This window comes from Macaca mulatta, chromosome 13 (assembly GCF_049350105.2).
Source record: "Macaca mulatta isolate MMU2019108-1 chromosome 13, T2T-MMU8v2.0, whole genome shotgun sequence".
Classification (NCBI taxonomy): domain Eukaryota; kingdom Metazoa; phylum Chordata; class Mammalia; order Primates; family Cercopithecidae; genus Macaca; species Macaca mulatta.
This window is the reverse complement of record NC_133418.1, coordinates 104,386,090-104,405,834: the sequence shown is the minus strand read 5'-3', so window position 1 is coordinate 104,405,834 and position 19,745 is coordinate 104,386,090. Positions and strand designations below refer to the sequence as shown.

General features: G+C 55.2%; 1 protein-coding gene across 1 annotated transcript in view; it reads right to left on the bottom strand.

Moving 5' to 3' along the window:
• The window catches only part of HS1BP3 (HCLS1 binding protein 3), a 34,058-nt gene that overhangs the window by 5,843 nt on the left and 8,470 nt on the right, over positions 1–19,745 (bottom strand). The window contains exons 3-6 of the mRNA XM_001096861.5: positions 18,307–18,514; positions 15,760–15,976; positions 2,096–2,256; positions 232–367 (exon numbers count right to left, since the gene is read on the bottom strand). Coding sequence (XP_001096861.2) covers positions 232–367; positions 2,096–2,256; positions 15,760–15,976; positions 18,307–18,514 — 722 coding nt within the window. The remainder of the gene's footprint in view (positions 1–231; positions 368–2,095; positions 2,257–15,759; positions 15,977–18,306; positions 18,515–19,745) is intronic.

Genomic DNA, 19,745 nt, shown 5'->3' with positions numbered 1-19,745 from the left:
CTCTTTCTGGAACTAGCTGAGCAGCCCTGGGCTGCAGATCCTCCCCCTGAAACCCCTTCGCTGCTTCTCACCCAATGTGCACCCACAGGTTTCTACTTTTCACAGGTCTGGGGTCCTCCCCTCAGAGGAGGCTGGGGCTGAGACCGGGCAATGCCCCCAGATAAGCCGGGCCCTTGGCTCTGTCCAGGACGTTCTCAGAGCTGGCCAAGTGCCCCTGGGGACAGGCGGTACCTGAACAGTTCCTTGGAGGCGTCCCTGTGGCCGAGGCGGGGCGTGGGCCCTCCACTCTCACAGGCGGCCGGCAGCAGGAGGGAGTCACCCAGGGGCACGGCCCCGCCGAGGTCAGGATCGTCAAACAGCTTCAGGGCTGTGGGAAGGCAGCAGCAGGGGCGTCAGAGGAAGCCCTGGCCTGTCCTCAGCTACCCAAGGTACAAGGTGGAGAAGGCCTGGCCCAGCCTCCTGGGGCACCCAGCAAGGGATAAGGCAGAAAATCAGAGAAGTGGACCGGGTAGGGGCAGGAGGAGGACGAGGACAAGGGCTCACAGAGGCCTAGGACAGCTGTCTGCCTTGGCCTCAGCCGCCTGGCACCTGCGCCAGAGTCAGCCGATGGCATCACTCCGGTTTCAGGTCCTCATGGGCTTCCTACTGCTCTTAGGAGGTTATAGCCTCTTGGGCTCACTGCACCAGGCATCTCGCCATCCAGTCCAGTTGATCTCAGTGCAACCCCTCAACTGCACCTGGCCTTCAACAAGCATTTACTGAGTGCCACCCACCAGCATGGGCCGCGCTCTCTCTGCTGGGATGCCATGGCCACTCTCTCTCCGCCGGGATGCCATGGCCGCTCTCTGCTGGAGTGACATGGCCACTCTCTCTCTGCCGGGATGCCATGGCTGCCCTCTCTCTGCCAGGGTGCCATGGCCACTCTCTCTCTGCCAGGGTGCCATGGCCACTCTCTCTCTGCCGGGGTGCCATGGCCACTCTCTCTCTGCAGGGGTGCCATGGCCACTCTCTCTGCCGGGGTGCCATGGCCACTCTCTCTCTGCCGGGGTGCCATGGCCACTCTCTCTCTGCCGGGGTGCCATGGCCGCTCTCTCCGCCGGGGTGCCATGGCCACTCTCTCTGCTGGGATGCCATGGCCGCTCTGTCTCTGCTGGGGTGCCGTGACATGTGGCTGCTGCCTTCAGGAAGCCTGGGTGTCCTCCCCGCACCCTCTCACGTGTGAACTGATCGGGGCTGCCCTTGGAGAATGCCGATCATGGCCGCTATACCTGGAGTCCCCTGCTTCCACAAGGCCAGCAAACTCCACTGACCTTCCAGGATCCAGCTCAAGGAGGGCCCCCACCCCACCCCAGGAAGTCTTCCGGGGAGTCCTACAGGAATTGATGCCTCTGCTCAGCCTGTCATAACTGCTGCTGCTCTGTAACTGTCAGGTGATGATTTGCTTCCCCAGGGGCCCCTGAGGCCCTCAGGATAGGGATTAGGGACAGGGACTAGGTCTCACTCCTCAGCATGTCCTTGGGCCTGGCCCGCAGTGGGGGCTCACCAAGTATGGGCTGACTTAGTGGGTGGCATCAACTCCCCTCACTGGAGGATGACCTGGGCATGTGAGGAAAGGGACCCAGGGATGAGTGGAGATGTCCCAAGGCCGCTCAGTTTTCCCTCTGCCAACTCGGCACAGAGCCCTCCAGGGGAGTCCATGCAGGCGACACATTCCTATTAAATCCAAACCTACAGTCACACACGTGCCCCAGGCAGGCCCTATCACTTTCTACACAAACGGTGCCTGGAAGCCCAGGGCCCATATCTGCCCACAGATGTCATGGAAGCGCTTCTCGAAGCAGCACAGAAAACCACCCTCCTCTTCTGTGGGACGTTTACAGGAAACACACGGCCCGGGAATGTTCCAGGCTGTGGGGAACCAGGTATGAGGCTCAATTCCTCCAGCAGGAAAGCTCCCTCCAAAGCGGAGTCTATCTAACATCTAAATAGGACAGGGGAGATGAGTCCTGTTCACGCCGGGTGAGTCTACACCCTGTCTGGTGACGGAGCTGGGCACCGAGAGGACACCAGGAGCAGACCCTGGGGCTCTACTTACGGTCCATGGATGACACATCCTCCGAGGGGCCCTGCGGGAACTGCTTCCTGCCCGGGCCAAAGAGCCCCTGGTCAGGGTCCACCTCCTCATCAAAGATGGTGAGCCGGGGCGAGGGCTTGGCTTTCATGGCCACTTTGGGATGTTTCTTGGGCTTCTTGGAGCTGGAGAATCACAGACAAAGCACAAGGTGAGGATTTCCCACAAGTGTCCAGGTGGCCCGGTCACACCCACACAAGTGCTGGGCCCTGCAGCGGGGGTGGCTGGATGCCATGGGCCAGAAAAGACCAGGCCAGAGGGACCAGGGAAGGCCTGGAGAGGACCACCAGAGCAGTCCAGGCAGGTGGAGCTGAAGTCTTTCTGAAATCTCTAACAGATGGTCACACGGCCAAGGGAAGGACAGGTCCTCCATCCCAGGGGAGAAAAGCAGGCCAGCAAAGGTGGCTGGGGAGCAGGTTTCCTCAATGACAGAGTGGTAGGGCCCCTGCTACTGTGGGCAGCTGTGCCCTGTGTTCAAGAAATGACCACTGTCAGAAGGAGCAGGTGGCTGCCAGGACTGGACACCGGCTGCCAGACAACCCCGGCTCTTAGATGTCTTCAGGCCCTGAGTCTGCCACGCGGTCACAGGCCAGAGATCGTGCTCCCATTCGGAAGGTGGAGATAGCTGCCTGGTCTCAGAGTCTCAGCACTTGGGAGCCAGGCTCAGAGAACCACACTCCACAGCCACTCAGAAATGAGGATGGACCTGGTCTGGAGCCACAAACCTCAGGGCTAGGACTCAGGAGGGCAGAAAGCAGCCTTGGTAAGCGCCTTATTGCTTCCTTTGCATGGTAAAACCACTATTGTTCTAGTTAACACTTGGGTTCTGCGGTGCAGCCCCCTTTCAGGAAGCCTCTCTGGGACTTGCCCACCTCCCCTACTCCGGCTCTGCCACCGCAGGTCCCATTACAGTGCACTTGGCTCTGCCAACCCAGGTCCCACTACAATGCACTTGCCGACTGGCTGAGGAGGTCCTGCTCTGGGCCAGACCCTGCTGTGAGAAACCAGGACAGGGCAGGATGGAAGCTTCTGGGGTGTGGGAGTACTTTAGTTTTGATCCAGGTGGTGGTTCCGGGCTGGATAAGTAAACATGCCTGGAGCTGAATGCTCAGGATCTGTGTCCATCACTGTATGATACTGCCAGGAAGGAAACACACCTGATTTTACTTTAATCACTTTAGCAGGCATTCAACGCCTGCTGGTGATGCCTGTTAGCCATTTTAAGGTTCCTGAAAATTATGAGAATGTGCCCTTTACTGGAAACTGAAATTCCGTGTGCCTGTCTCTCTGGCGGGCAGTTCCACTGGACTGAGGTCACTATGTGAGGTCACCATCTGAGCTCATGTTGGTAACACTCTGCGGCAAAACTGCACCAAGGCTGGCCTACACAATGATACAGATTAACCAACGGCAGATAAAAATAGCAGAATGGCCCTGGGTGCTGGAAGGGGCAGGGCCCTCCAAGGTGACCATTCCCACAGTCCGGAGTCTGAGGTCTAGCAGAATCCCAGTCACCCAGCAGAGGCGAGGAGGAACTATGAAGGCCAGGAACGCTCCCTGCCAGAAGGCTGCAGGACGGAGCAACCTCTGAGCTCAGGGCCCAGTTCCGGGGGAAGGATCTCTGCAGGACTCCTTTGTTGAATGAGGAAACAGTGGTCCAGAGAAGCTGAGTGTCTGCCCGAGGCCACACAGTAGGGATGGGACAGGCAGCCTGGGTCTAGATTGAGGATGGTCATACTTGTGGTCCTATCCTCATCCCCTCCAAATGTCCCATGAGGAAGGTGATATAGGATGGGGCAGGGACAACTGGGTTGATCCTGCCGTTCTCTGGGGAGAAAGTGGCATGTTTCAAGGGTAGTGACGGGGAGCAGAGACGCAGTGGCACGGACTGCTCCAGGAAGGCCCATCTGCCTGGTCCTGTGCTTTCTCCACCCAGCCCAGGCCATGAGGCACCTCCTCTGCTGTGCACCACCCTCAGGCCCTGCCTGTGGCGCTGGAGGTGAGGTGGAGGGAGCCTGGATTCTCCACCCTAAGGGCAAGTGCTTTCCAGAAAGTGCTTCTGCTCCTCTGAGACCTGGAGGAGCCAGGACTCGTCTGCTCAGACGTTCTCCCCTTTATTCTCACAAATCAGGCAGAGCCAGCTCGGCTCTCATGACTCCTAGGAAGTGGGTGCCAAACAGGGGCCATGGCCTCCTGGGGCAGACAGCAAAGCCGACCCCAGCCAAGACCCACTGAGTCGGAAACCCCAAGCAGGCCCAGGAGGCTGTGTTCAGTCTCCTGAGGAATTGCACGGTCAGCCAGGCTTGCAGCTGCTGTTCTGCCCGATGCTTCTCTCCACTTCATTCCCCATCTCCGCTGCCCTTTGCGTGGCTCTTACTCCTGGACCCAGCAGGCACTGCAGTGGGGAAGGGTGGAGAGCTGCCCCGGCCCCTACCCAGGTGGCAGCTCTCAGGGAGAGCAAGTCTGAGGCTGCTCTGCAGCCTCCCCCAGCAGCAGCTCCACACCACACCCCCCACTGTCCCCTCAGAAACAAGCAGGCCCTCCCTGGCTCCTGGGGATTAAACTTGCATTGTACCCAGCCACGGGCCCCTCGGGGCAGGGGAGCAAGAGGCTTTGCATTGACCAGAAATCAGAGGGTGCACAGAGGAAGAGAGCCATCTGAAGAACAAAGAAAGCGAGAGAACAGGCGCAAGGAGGTCTCTCTGGAGAAGCTGTGGTGCCCCTGCCTACGCCTGCACCCTGTCCTGACAGCACACAGGAGGCCTAACTTCCCTTCCATGTGAGTTTTCTCCTCCAACTGGATTCGGTCCTTGTTTCTCTCCCTAGAGACATGTTTGCCCTTTTGTTATCTTAAACTGAAATTAAGTGGATCTAAAGCACATGCGGGAGGCTCAGGCATAGTCTGTACCCTACCCCACCCACCCCGTGCTGCCTGGGCTGCTTTCTTTACCTCCCCAGCTCTCCAGACCCATCTCCAGGGGAATCGAAGAAGCAGGAAAGATGGAGTTTTATGCCTAAAAGCCCCAGGGTCCTGTCCTGAGCGGCCCAAAACTTTCAGGCTCTGGGGACTTGGTAATGTGCCTGGTCCAGAACAGATGCCTTGATAAACTCTGGATGAGAGGATGGGCGATGGATGGAGGCGGGGAGGGATGGACAGGTGGAGGACAGGTAGGCAGGCAGCAGGCTGCCGGCACATCTCCATCTCAGGATTCTGTTAACCTATTCCCCAAGGCGGGAGGGCCAGGGAGGGAAGAGGGATAGGCTCCCAGCCCCAGTCTCAGACAGCGCCCTATGTGCGGAAGCCCCTCCTCCAAAGATCTCCTGACGACTCCACTGGCCTTGCCACCAGGCCCTCAGCCACTCTATGAGCAACTCATTCCTTCTCTTGTGAGCACTTTTGATGGCCAGTACTCACTGAGAACCTCCCACCTGCAAGAACTGTGCTGGGGACGAGGGAACAAAGATGAGGACGAGCTGCCGCTGTCCCCAGAAGCTCATGGCAGAGCAGGGTCACATAGAAACTTAGCAACAATAGTAAACAAGGAGTTTACTATTGCTGCCAAAGAGATCATTATGGTCGGACAAGGTGGCTCACACCTATAATCCCAGTACTTTGGGAGGCTGAGGCGGGTGAATTTAAGAATAAAATATGAAAAGTACTTTAGTTTAAAGCAAAAAGTTTGCAGGAGGCCAGGAGTTCGAGACCAGCCTGGCAAAGATGATGAAATCTCATCTTTACTAAAAATACAAAAATTAGCCCAGCATGGTGGTGCATGCCTGTAATCCCAACTACTTGGGAGGCTGAGGCATGAGAATCACTTGAACCCAGGGGATGTGGGTTGCAGTGAGCTCAGATCATGCCACTGCACTCCAGCCTGGGCGACAAAGCAAGACTTTGTCTTGGGTGGGGGAAAAAAAGGGAAACTGTTCATTAGCACACAGGGTGTTCCGCTCTGCCACGGCAGAGTATAGAGGACAGAACCAACCAAGCCTGAGGGCTCAGGGAAGATGTGATGTGGAGACAGGAAGTGAACTTGGTGGAATGAGAGCTAAATAGCGTCTCGGGTACAGGACCTGCGAGTCACACTGTGAGGGTCTGCAGGGGGCATGACTGGGACATAACTGGGAACCTAGATTTCTCTTGGTGAAAAGGGACCCCTTAGGCTTGCAGCAGACGTAGTGCCGTGAGGGAACAGGCTGAGTCAGGTCTCTCCAGGCAAGCTTTGCTCATGGTCCATAGAAGAAGCGACCGGAGCCCGGACTCAGGGAGCAGTGGTGGTGCGAGGGGAAGACAGGCCGGGAAGAACTTCAGAGCTTATAAATCTGGACAGTTAAGGTGATCAGCTGGCAGAAGGGAATTGCCACTGATCTCAGTGAGGGGGTCAGTAATTCCATAGGAGAGGTGCGTCACTCAGCCTCTGAGCCATTTCTTCACCCTTCTCCTAGCACAAACACCTCAGGGTTGTCATGAGCACGGAGTCGGGTCAGGTTGCACACATATCACTCGGGGGCCCCCTCAATCCTCTCCTCCCTGGTCCTCCTCCTCCTCCATTCCTGTATCAGCATCCACCCAGCCATCTGCAGGCACAGGGCCCGGCGCTGCAGTGCCTGCCCTCCAGCCCGCCCTCTGCGCTGACAGGAGACAAAGCCCCTCACTGACGTGGAGGAAGGATGTCTTCTTCTCCCTTCACTGGAAAGACCGTTGGTCATGATTAGAATCTTGTCACCAGGGATGGGGCAACAGGGGCTTCAAAGAGAGGTCTGCAGGGAATAGGACTGGAACTGCAGCTCCTGGCTTCCTGGTGAGCACGGGGGTCATCAGAACTAGTGCAGGCCATGGGGAACACCAAAACATGAGTTGGGCCCACAGAGGTTGCATGGGGTAGGTGGGGTGCTCCTGGATGGGTTGCAGGCATGTGCTGGTATGTTCTTGTTGCATACACGTGTGTGCACAGACAGACACCCGCTTTCCTGCTGTGTGTTCCTGACAACAGACAGACACGCAGACCAGGCCACGTTCTGCAGGCAGGCGTGCAGCATACGGGGTGAGAGGCGGCAGCTGCCATGGCTGACAGCTCCAACGCTCAGACAGGCTGAGCGGCAGCCCGGCTCCCTGTGGTTCAGGCAGTTCTGGTGACAGTGATTGACACATAAGAGCATCCACCACTGTGGCCACCCAGGGGGCCTGTGGCACCATTCCCAATGTGCCCACCCACGCGGCAGACCACCAATGGACACCAACTGCCCAGAACCAGGGTGTACATGTGTGGCAGACGCATCTCCTAGACAAAGCCAGCTCAGCTGGCTCTGAACAGAAGACTGCTGATCCTTCCACAACCGAGACACATGGACAGCATGAGTCTTCAAAGCCAGGGTGCAGCTGAACCAAATATGGAAATCCACCCTTTCCAATGATGCAAACTGCCTGCTTTAAACTAACGCACTTTTCATACTTTATTCTTAAATTCAGCTGTTTGTTATCTTTTTGCTTTTTGGGTTTTTGTTTGTTTGTTTGAGACAGGGTCTCTCTCTGTCACCTAGGCTGGGGTGCACTGGCACGATCACGGCTCACTGCAGCCTCGACTTCCCAGGCTCAAGTGATCCTCTCACGTCGGCCACCCCAGTGGCCACACCATCACACCTGGCTAATTAAAAAAAATTTTTTTTTGTTGAGAGGGAGTCTCGCTATGTTGCCCAGGCTGGCCTCAAGCTCCTGGGCTCAAGTGGTCCTCCCACCTTGGCCTCTCAAAGTCCTGGGATTATACGCATGAGCCACTGTGCCTGGCTGGTTTTATTTTTGCAACGAGAAAATTCTCAGAGTCCCAATAAATGGACTTCTGAAACTCTTGCCAGGACAATGTTATTTGCGACAGTAATGGGCTTCCATGGAGAAGCAATCACAGGAGTGAGAATCACCTGAGGACCGGCACTAACCCTGGGAGTCCAAGTCAGCCTCATTGGACAGGGGCTTCAGAGAAGGCCTGGATGAAAAAACGAGCAGAGTCACAAAAGCTGTGCTCTGGGCAGAGAGAAAAGCCCAGTGAAAACGGCAAGGTGTGCAGAGCCTGGCAGAGTGAAAGTGCCCAATAGCTAGGCAGCAGGTGCATGGAGGGCCTGTGGGGATGTTGGCCACCTTCAGCGGGGCCTGGGGAGATTCTGGCCTTTGCTGAGAGAGGAGCAGTGGAGGAGAACTTGTATAGGATCTGGACCAGTCACTCAACTTCCCCAACCATGTTTCCTTACTGGGGGGCAATGGGAAGAAGGAGGCAACTGACAGAAATGCTTTGCAAGCTGCCAAGTGGGTCCCGTTTACAAGTCAGCACAGGGCCGTGGCAGAGGCCTGGGGTCCCAGGAGCTGCCTGGTGATGTCTAGGCTCACTTATGCCTTCTACTCAGCAGACTTCACTCGGGGGACTTCACTCGGGGCCTTAAAAAGCAAATAGGGCCAGGCCAGGCACAGTGGCTTATGCTTGTAATCCCAGAACTTTGGGAAGCTGAGGCAGGAGGATCACTTGAGCCCAGGAGTTCAAGACCACCCTGGGCAACATAGTGAAACCTCACCTCTACAAAAAAATGGACAAAAGTAGCCAGGCATGGTAGTGCATGCCTGTAGTTCCAGCTATTTGAGAAGCTGAGGTGGGAGGATCACTTAAGTCTGGGAGGTTGAGGCTATAGTTAGCTGAGATCACACACCACTGTACTCCAGCCTAGGTAAAAGAGTGAGACCCTATCCAAAAAAAAAAAAAAAAAAAAAAAAAAAAAAAAAAAAAATTGGGGCCAGCCTGGGTGGTCACCATGAACATAATTTATCATTTGCTATGGTCCCCAGAGTCACATTCCAAGGACCTGTTTCTCAACAGCCAGAGCCCATTTTCCAGGTCACTGAGCCCTATCTTGAGGGAGCAGGACTCAGTGACAATCCCACCTGAGCTTGTGGGTGACGACATTTCTCCTTCTCTACAATGTGGCCAGAGACTGCCCCTCACCCATCCTTGCTCCAGCACCACCAGGGAACCACGTGGGTCCCAGCTGCAGGTCTCTGCAGCCCACGTTCTACAGCAAGTGCCAGTTCCCCCAAGAGTCTGAATACACAAAGGGACAATGGCCAGGCCACATGTAAAGGTGGAACTCTGACCCACAGCCTGCAGTAACCTGGAAGCCAGACCACAGCCTCTGCAGCAATCAGCCCCCAGTGGCCAAGATTTGATCAATAACCGCCAACTTTCCTAAAATTTTCCCCATTTCCAGTTTAGTAGCACCATCCAAAGAAAGCCAAACAGGCCCCACTTCCCGCTCACAGAGGACAAAGGATGCCCCACTTCTCATTGGCTGCTTCTGGATTCCCCACGCCAACAACCTCCAATCAGCACGTATCTGAGCCTTCCCTTTCATCTGCTTCAAAGCGTCCCACTCTCCTGCCTCTTTGCATCTTTGCCAAATGCAGGTGATGGTGGCCGATACCTCCCTGGTCGCGGTAAGCTCTGAGCAAACAACCATTGTTGGTTCTCACGTGAGCACTCCTATGCCCCCGATCCACTCCAAATGGTGACACGACCAGCAGGCAGCTGCTGTCCTTGCAGTGGGGAATGCCCGTCACCCATGGCATCAAAAAACAAGAGCGAACAGGTGAGGGCTGAGAAGCACAGGTGTTGGACTGGGGACAAAGGGAAAAGTCCTGGGCCAGCAGTCAGGAGACCCCCAGCTCTTGCTCTCATGCCTTCCTGTGTGATCCTGGGAAGGTTCCTCAGTTGTCACAACAGAGCCTGGATCTGATCTGCAGTCCTCAGAGTGTAAAGACGCTGTCATCCTAAGAGTGTTGCTACTTGCCAGAACTTGCCACAACGAGTCCTGGGGGAGCCTGAGGCAGGAGAATCGCAAGTATGACCTCCCAGATTTCTCTCTCTCAAGGAACCAAGCAACCACTGAATCCCACTAAGGATTCAGATAAGCAGGCTCCTTCCGCCAGGGCCAGGGGCTGCCCCACCTCCAGAATCACCTGCTCTAGGAAGCTGTAACAGGTGGCAGGTGTACCGGCGCTCCTGGAGGGAGGTAAAGTTATAGTATGCACATCACAGGGTCCTGATATTTGCATAACAACTATAGGAAGTGGAAAAGCTGCCTTTTCATATTTCAACTGTTATTTAAATACACAAAGACCTCTTTAGAGCAAAGTAAATCTAGAATAGTACATTTTTACAAAGGAATTTTCCTGTAGTGCTTCATCTCATTTTATCCTTTCAGCCACTGGGCCTCTACTTTACCCCCATTCTACAAAGAGACAGGCTCAGAGAAGTACAGCAACACACTCGGTGTCTACCAGCTAGTAAGTGGCAGAAAGGGGATTTAAACCTGGGACTGCCCATCTCTAACCCTGCTCTTGGAGTAGCCACACATCCTGGGGTTGTGTGGGGTTTCCAGCTGTCCCACGCACTGTCAAACCATACTCTAAGGGGCCCTCGCCTTCTGCAAAGCTGCCCAGGGCTACCCCAGGAAGTGGGGCTGAGGCTGGAGGGACAAAGATTCAGTCCTCACTTGTCCCAACCAGGGGAAATCCTACTTCAGCCTGTTTTATGTGCTGGGATTCTGGATGATATTTCTCTTGAGCCAAAGGTTATGCTACTGAATTTAACAAGCAGAAACCACTGGTACATCTGTTGTTCCTAACAGCCCGTTTATTCAGGCAGGACTTTGTGCAACAATCTATTTTTTTGTTTGGTTGGTTTTTGCTTTGTTTTATCTTGTTTTTGGGACGGAGTCTCACTCAGTCGCCCAGGCTGCAGTGCAGTGGCATAATCTCAGCTCACTGCAACCTCCCCCTCCCGGGTTCAAGCAATTCTCCTGCCTCAGCCTCCCAAGTAGCTGGGATTACAGGCATGCCCTGCCACACCCAGTTAATTTTTGTATTTTTAGTACAGACAGGGTTTCACTATGTTGGCCAGGCTGGTCTTGAACTCCTAATCTTAAGTAATCTGCCCACCTCGGCTGCTCAAAGTGCTGGGATTACAGGCATGAGCCACTGCGCCCTGCCAGGCAGTAATCTGGATGGGGAAATGCAGTTGGCATGCACACTGTGCTGCTGTGGTCACTGTGACAGCCTGGGTGGAGTGCCACCTGCATGATGCTGCAGGGCGGCTGTGGCATCTGCCTCCTCCTTTCCTTATGGCTTTGGGTCCCCAGCCAGGCCAGGGCTAAGAGCTGTACAGGTGCAGGGTGAGGTCAGGCCCAGCCATCCTGGCTCATGGCCCCCACATGAACCCCAGGATGGCACCGCAGAGAACTCCTCCAGCAGGTGGGCCAGCAGACGAGGGAAAGCCCAGCCCGAGCAGGAGGAGCTGGCGAGTAGTCAGTACCGGAAGTGCCTTCCGGACACGCCCTGTCCTCAGCCCACTGTGGACGGGGAATTGTGGTGATGGCTAACCTGCCGCTCTCCACGCCTGTTTCCTCTCTGGCATTTCCAACACTTTACTGGAGTTTGGTTTCTGGGAATTCTCAAATAGGAGCTTGCAGAACCAACTCAAGAGCTTGTTAAAACACAGATTATGGGGGACCTACCCAGATCTGAGGGGGGCCTGGAATCTCTCTCTCCCCCAAGCTTTCAGTGGCCCAGAATCCCTAGGTGGTCTCTGCTGCGCTGGTGGCATCAGGGGAGCCCTGGGTGCCCAGGCTCAGGCTGGAATGAATAAAGAGGTGCCAAGCCCTTGTGCAGTGGTCGGGATATTTGGCAAGAGGCACCCTTGGGGGAGCAGCTCCAGGGCACCTAAGGAGGTGGGGCTGAGGCCCTGCTGTCCCCACAGAGCTCCCCTCCACGGCTCACCTTAGGGGACCATCTTGCTGCTAAATCTTGGGTTAGCGAATCTGGGAGCACCTGGTAATGTGCCAGCATTCAAAACCACAGAATCATCCCGGAGAAGTGATTTCATCCAAATATGGAGGGTAAGATATTATTTTTATACTAAAATACATGTGGTTCTTTTATGCAAGATGAAGCAAAATCCATATTAAAAAATTATCATAAAACATGGCCTTCCAGAGAAACATTCAGCTTCACCACGGAGGCCACAGCATGGAGACCCGGGTGTGGGCTCCCCCTTCCAAGGAGTCTGGGAAGCCCAGCCTCGAAGGCAGGTGCATTTGTTCATACAGGAGCCAGCCTGTCCCACCAGACGCTGCGAGTCCTCAGGGACCCAGGGCCTGCAGGGGGTCTCTGTGTGCCAAAGAAGAGATGGGAGGAGTGGGCCCTGGGGCGGGGGCAGGGCTTAGAAAAGCACAGGGGCACTCCCAACGAGGGGCTTCAGCCCTTGGAGAACCCTTTACTGGAATGGTACCCCAAAGTCCCCAGAAGCAGCTTCAGGGGCCCTGCTCTGGGTGGGGCACATATATAGGGGAAGGCTCCATAGAATAAAAGCGTTGTATATGTAGAAGTTCCTCAAGTTATTGCCTACAATAGGAAAAACCTACAGAAAACCCCAGCATGTTCACAAGCAGGGGCCTGGCAATGCCACTTACAGCCCATCGAGCTGAGAAACCAGCAGAGGAAGGAGGGAGAGCGCAGCTATTGATCTGGAAGGACCTAGAACATGTAAACTGGAAAAAAGAAAATTCCAGAATGGCACATAAGACAATCTCATTTTGGCAGTAAGATGTGAATATTCAAAGATGCATTCAAAAATTCACAGGGAAAGGAATTTCATCTGTGTTTGCAATTTTTCTATACTAATTGTGTATTATTTGAGTCACAATGTAAAATGTTTCCCGCAGAGGATTTCCAGCATAAGGCAGAACTATTAGGGTAGAATGTCAATTTTCTCAGCACCGTGACATCTCTAAAATAGAAAGTTAAATACAAAACGGGGGCGACATGGAGCAGCAATCGGGACAGACCATAGGGTGAAAAAGCAGAGTACGAAAAGGCGCGTGCACTGTGCCTGCAGTTGCATGGATGGCGCTGGGACAGGGTCAGACGAGAGCCCCAGCAGAAGGGGAGAGCGGTGGTGTCGGGATGGGCCGAGGTGAGGGTTTTTTCTGTCTTTAAGCGCTCTCTAACGGTGTAATAACGCTCTCTTGTCCCTAACCAAAACCAGGTTTACAAGACAAAGAAAAGCCAGGCCGGCCTGGGCTCCGGCTTTGTGCTGGCGACTCCCACCCTCCCAGCAGCCCTGCAGTGGAGCAGCCCTTCAGCAGAGCAGCAGCGCCTCGCCGCGGCCACGGTGGGGAAGGACCGAGGCTGGTTGCAGGGAAATGGTGGCTGCTCCAGGAGCGCCCAGAGCTAAGTCCACACATGGGGCAGGGCAAGCTGGGAAACGGGGGCTGTTGCACTTGCACAGGAACCAAGGGCACGGGAGGGAGAGGGGTGCACAAATAGCCCCCTGAGAAGAACAGAAAGTCCCCCACCAAAGGGCAGGTGGGTGGCACCAAGAGAGATCAACAAGCCCAGCTGGGTGTCTGTGAAAGGCCGAGGTGGAAACCCAACTTCAAGGCACGGCTCTGCCACACACACGGCTCAGGCCAAGATCCTGCTGAACTCCTTTCTCGATTTTCCCATCTGTGAAAGGGGGATAATCCTGGGGCCCTGCCCACCTCCCAGGCTGATAAAGACTGGACTGGAGATGGCGTGGGGTCCTGGCTCTGCTATCTGCAGGCTGCAGGAACGTGGACGAACCACCTGACCCTGAATCTGAGTTTCCCACCACACAGAAGAGGCTGATGCCAGTGCAGGCCTCCAGGGCTCCGTTTCTTGACCTGTGCTCACAGTGGATCCTGAAAGCAGTTTGGTGAGTCATGACCTTTCCAAACATTGAAATAGAATAGAAAATATCCGAGTACGATACACTTAGTAAGGTTTTGTATGAGTTCTGGGAACTTTTGCTTCAGTTTTATGGGATGTTTATACATGTGTGTCCTGGGTCATAGCATATAATATAGTTTTTACTATGGGTTGTAGCAAGCAGTTTCAGAAATCCTGTCTTAACAGATATAATGAGATCATGTAGGCAAATGCTAACTTAGTTCCCCCAGCATTTCATAAACTCTCAAAAAATGTTACTTCTTATTTCTGCCAGAGGTGATAACGCTGATTCACCAGCACCTTGTCACACGGGTCCTTAAAAAGCAAGCCCAGCAGAAGAGGGTCTTGAGCCAGCGGGATTACTCTTAGGTGCTAAGCTTTCCCAGGATTCAGGGGCGAGGACCCCAGAGTACAGAGCTGGGGAGGGGGCTGGCCCCCCCCAACCAAGGGGTCCCAGGACAGCTGACACATCTCCCCTGACAGTCTGCTAATGAAGTAAGTAGGAAGTTCAAGGCAGCACTTGCCAGCCCCAAAGAGCATTTTCCTACCCAAAAAAGGAGCCGCTCTGCTAAGTGTGTTCTTCTGCCAAAGGCTGGCACAGACAACCAAAGTCCATCTTGGTTTGGCACTACGTGTGGTTACTCAGAACAACAGAGAATGTGAGTTCAAACAAAGCCTCACCCTTACCAAAATAAAGCCCAAGAAAGGCCTGCAGGGTTGGGCCAGGCTGATAAGGAGTGACTATTACAGGCTTGTCCCCACATCACCCGCTACTCTGGCTGCCTCTCCCTCAGGGCCGCCGACCCCACTCAAGGACAAGGCCAGCCACGGAGGGCCAGGAGGGGTGACTGCAGGGCACTTACTGTGCCTAGGTGCTGCAGGATCCTGGCTCCGGGGCCTGTTTCTGCTGCAGCTCCCCGAGCGCTGTGCACCCTTTTCCAGTGTGAATCCTCACCCCTGGACGCTGGTCTCATGGCCACCCTGCAGCCCACCCTTCCATAACCCTCCCCCCGAAGAAGGCCTTTCCAGAGTGGGCTGTGATTTTAGGACAGAATTCTGCATGCTGATGAAGCTGAACTTGCCTCTGCCTAGTTTCTACTGGGCTCTAATTCCTTTCTGGGGCAGGACCTACAACAAAGGACTCACTCATCTGGCGTCTGAGGACTTCAGTAAACGGCTAAGAGACATTCGTTGTGGTAGAGAGCGGGAAGAACAGCACCCCTGGCCTGGTCTGATTCCATTGAAAGATGGGGCCAGGATGATAGCTAATTGCTAAAGTTACATAACTCAGTTCATCTTCACAGGAGCCCTAAGAGGTTGGTACGACCATGAGCCCATTTTCACTGAAGAAAACCGAAGAAAAGAGATTGTAAATGGCCAGAGATCCACGGCTGGTGAACGGCCCTGTGTGGAGGCAGGGCCAAGGTGAATGCTCCTGCTATGCAGATGATGCAGGCCCAGAGCTGCAGCTACCTCTGCGAGTTCTGCAGCTGGAAGGAGCACCCAGTCCTCCCACACTAGCCGGACAGGGCCGCAGCCTGCACTACTGAGCTGTCACGGGGAGCCTCTGCCAAGCCTCAGTGCAGAGCCACAAGCGGAGGACATCCTGTGACCCAGGCAGGGAGGCGATACCTAAGCCCAGCCCCAGAGACATGGACACCACCAAGGGCACACAGAGAGCTGGTTCCCCCAAGCACACCAGGCCAAGGCCTTGTGGCCCAGATGCTTGTGAGGGGGCGACCTGGGATGCTCAGGGCTTTTCTCAGATTCCAGGGAAGGGGGATGTCATCTCCAGAAAGCCTGGAATACACCAAAGGGACCCTCTCGACAACGGGAGACCAACCGCATAATGCCCAGAGGGTCCAGCGCCTCCTCCTCCTCCAAGGATTCCTCAGCATCCTCGCCCTTCAGGCCCTGGATAGGAGGACCCTCTTCCGCCACTTGGTCTTGCTGCTCAAAAAAGTCGAAAGCCTCTTCATCATTCCCGGTCTGGCTGTCTGTGCCGTCCAGGACAGAGGAATCTCTGCTGGTGAGCCCTGCAGCCCCTGGGGATCTGGTACCTGTGGAGGAAGACAGAAAAAATGGGACTTGGTAAGCACCCCGGAGCCAGGGGAGGCATCTTGCCACACTGCACCCTCCCATGCCAGGATCTGAGGTCAAGGGCTTCCTGCAGCCTCCTGGGACCAAACTTGTCCCTCCTGGGACCTGAGCAGGAGGGAGAGTCTGGGTGGATAGAAGGTGACCTCCGTTTTGGGGGCAGCCAAGTGCCTGCTGCAGCCCCCCAAGGGCTGAAGGGCACCAAGGAAGCCTGGAGTGAAGTGGTCACCAGTGAGAGCTTCAGAGCAAGACAGGGGCAGCGGTTCCTGAACCCAAGGCCCAGAGCCTGTGTGCACAAGGATGGCCCCACCCTCCTCCTGGGTGAGCCGTGGGATAAACCAGCCAGGGCACAGGGTGATTCAACAAGAACCAGTGCAGCCAGAACCGTTTACAGTCGGAGGCGCGGCAAGGGGCTCTGCAGATGGAGACCTGTTCCAAGAGTCTGGGCACCTGGACTGTGGACTGGATGGGTGCTCAGCGTAAGCATGTGGAAGATTCCAGAACAAACGGTGACCACTCCATTACAAACTGGCTTAGATCAGCGCTTCTCAAAGTGTGGTCTTCAGACAGAGAATGCCCCCTGTGTGACCACAATGAAGTAAGTACAGAAAGCGAGAGTAAGCATCCAGAAACTTCCATAGCATCCTGCCACCATCACAATACCCAAGCATGCTTTTGTATTTGTGAAAGTATCCATCTGTGACAGGCTGGGAATAAAAGAGCTAGCCCTTGTCACAGACAGTTTGAGAAGCTGGGCTCAGACTACTTGTTCTTCTCTATCCAAGTGCTTACTGGGTAGTTTATCTTTAAAACAACTGACTTTTAATAAAATCACATTGTAGGTAAAGAACTTAAGTGTCTGGCATCCAGGATGCACTGAGTGATAATGATGATATTGTATTATGTGATGCTCTGTTATTTTACTCGGACAAATGTGAAAAGGCCATTCAAAATCTCCCAAACCTTCAATTTCATGTCATAAGCATCTTACATTTAAACATCACAAAAGCCCTATGAGAGAGATCCCAACTGTACGTCCATCTTGCAGATGAGCAAAGTGAGGCATAAAGCAGCTTGTTTCTATCCTGCCTCTCCACAAGAGAGGGCCTGGGACATCCTGAGCATCTCTCCCAGCTATGGCTGAACTGGAACCTCTCGGCACAGTCTACCCAGCCCCAGAGATAGGCAAGGAAGGAAGGGTTGTGACCTTGGAAGAAACAAGGGCAAAAGAGAACCCAGACCCGTGCGAGGGGCACCGACATGGCCACGGGACACCTGGGCTGTGCAGCTTGTCCAGTCCTAGGCCTGTGCATTCACCAGTTTTGCTTCTCTTCCCCACCTTTCGCTTTTAAAAATTTGTTTTATTTATGGTCAACTTTCTTTTGAAAACTTCCCTTCTGTCTTGTGGAACTAGGAGATCCACAGTAGCTGGGAAAGAGTTAAGCAGACGGATGTAAAGAGGGGAGAAGTCAAGGGGTGGGAGTCCAGCACCAGCCGTGGTGAGAACCTGCCCTGCCCTGGGGGCATCTGTGAGACCAGGGCCTACTTCACGGGGGTTCTGGGTTGACAAGGCTAACTGAGGAGTGGGGTAAAATGGTAGCCACCATTTACTTTGTGGTTGTCTCTGTTCTAAGCACTTTGCATGTGTTAGCTCAGTAAATTCTCTTAACGACCTGTCAGCCCGGCTACTCCCACCTTACAGATGAGAAAACTGCGGAGAGAAGAGAGGGCTGGGACACCCATGGGAAGGGCCTGACGTCTCCACCACTGGGGGCAAGGGTGCTGGATCAATTCCTCAGCCTGGAGCTGTCCCCATGACTCTTTCTGTGGGGGCACAGGTGAGAGGCACATGTCCCCAGGGGCTGGTGACCAGCCTGGCTGTGAGAACACAGCTTTCCCGGGATACTGAAGGTCCCTAGGGCTGGCTGGCAGGAGGCAGAGGGGTGTGTGGGGTGTCTGTCAGGGGGTTGTATGTTGTGCATGGTCGGTTGGGGGGCATCGGGCAAGCTCTAGGAATGGGGCTGGCCAGAAAGGCCATGGATGGGGGTCACACTATGGAGAATGCCCACTGTGTGAGCCCCCACCTGACACCCAGACGTTCAGGCCCTCAAGGGCAGGCCTCCTTCTGCCCACCATCCAGCCAAGGATGTCAGTGAGGCCGCCTGCCTCACCAGCCTGGCTGAAGCCTCCAGGCTGCAGAGGCAGCTGCGGACATGCTCCCACCAGGGCAGGGCAGTGGGGCCTAGTTCTGGGCGGGGGAGACCTGAGGGACATGGGGCAGAGCCTCGGGTACCTAAGAACTCTAGCAGCTCTGGGCTGCCTGCCAACTCGGCATCCTTGGAGACACAGCGCAGGATCTCATTGAACACGGCTCTCCTCTCCCGGATGTCAGACTCCCCAACAAACAGGACCTTCCTGGGAAGTGGGGGGAGGCTGGCTGCTGCATAACGACTGCTCAGTTTCTGGTAAAACTCCTCAATCTCGCTGTACTTTTTGGAGACCTGGAATGAGAGGAGCATGTGGTTTCTTGAGTGAAGAGTGGCAGGGAGTGCTCCTTTCTCACCCCGAACAGGGGTCCCCGAGGCCCGGCAGCCACAGGAAGCGTGCCAGGCACGCCCGTCTGCTGCCCCTCCGCCTGTCTCCCGGCCTCAAGCTCCAGTCCCTAACCCTCCTGGCCGATAGATTCAAACATCTTAGTGGCCCAGAGGAAACGTGCAATAACGGTGCCATTCTGGGCACTGCCACAGGTCCAGGTAAAAAGATTCGATACAGGGAGCCCTCCTGGCCTGCAGGTGATCAGGGCCACTGCGTTCATTCCCAGCTTTCTGCGTATCAGGAGGGTGATCTCACCGGCTGGCAGGTCATCTTCCTGCAACACCGTGAATCACCTGTTCTCAGCACCGACCTCATTCTCCCGTGAACCAGCGCAGCCTTCAGCGGGCCAGCCCACACAAGCAGTGGAGACAGATATTTCCAAGGCTGATTCTCTGCCCCACGTCAGGCAGGACCTTCGCACGCAGGCACCCGAGTGAGACAGGCCAGGACTCTTGCTGTCGTCAGAAGGCGGCCTTGAACACCATCTGACTCAGAGAGGGCAGCACTCAGCTTCCCGTGGGGCCAGCGGGTGACTCCCGCCGCCTCCTCAGCCTCTCCCCACAGCTCCTGGGCAGCTAAGTCTTCGCTCCTCCACTCATGGAGCTCCTGCTGCATGTTTACTCTGTACACGGACACCCCAGCAGGCTCTCGGCCTCACAGTGGTTTCAGTCCATCACCATGTCTGTAACCCTGTGGGTGCTCAGCAAAGTCACCTGCTGTATACACACACCATCGGTCTGGCACCTACCCTCACTCCTAGCTCCTCTGTACTTTCCCCATAGACTGGGCCTGTCTACCCCGACTGAAGTGTGGATCACTCATTCTTATGCTCCCAGGCCCGGGCTGTGCCCACGGTGTGCCACTGGAGTGCTGGCATGCAGGGGCTGTGGGCATCTGACGCCCTCTGGCTCGCGGGGATCCCTTGGTGCAGGGTGTGTCTGGAGCACACCCCTTGGCTCCAGCAACACCACCCAGAATGCCCAGCCTGCAAAGGGTCAAGATACCAGGAGGCAGCTGAGGGGACTTCAGAACCTCCAGTGGGGAGTCATCTGGGACAGGTGCTCCTTGCTGTTATCAGCACAAGAGCCTGGCTCCAGACTTTCCTGAAAACAGGCCTCAGGGAAACGCACGTGGACC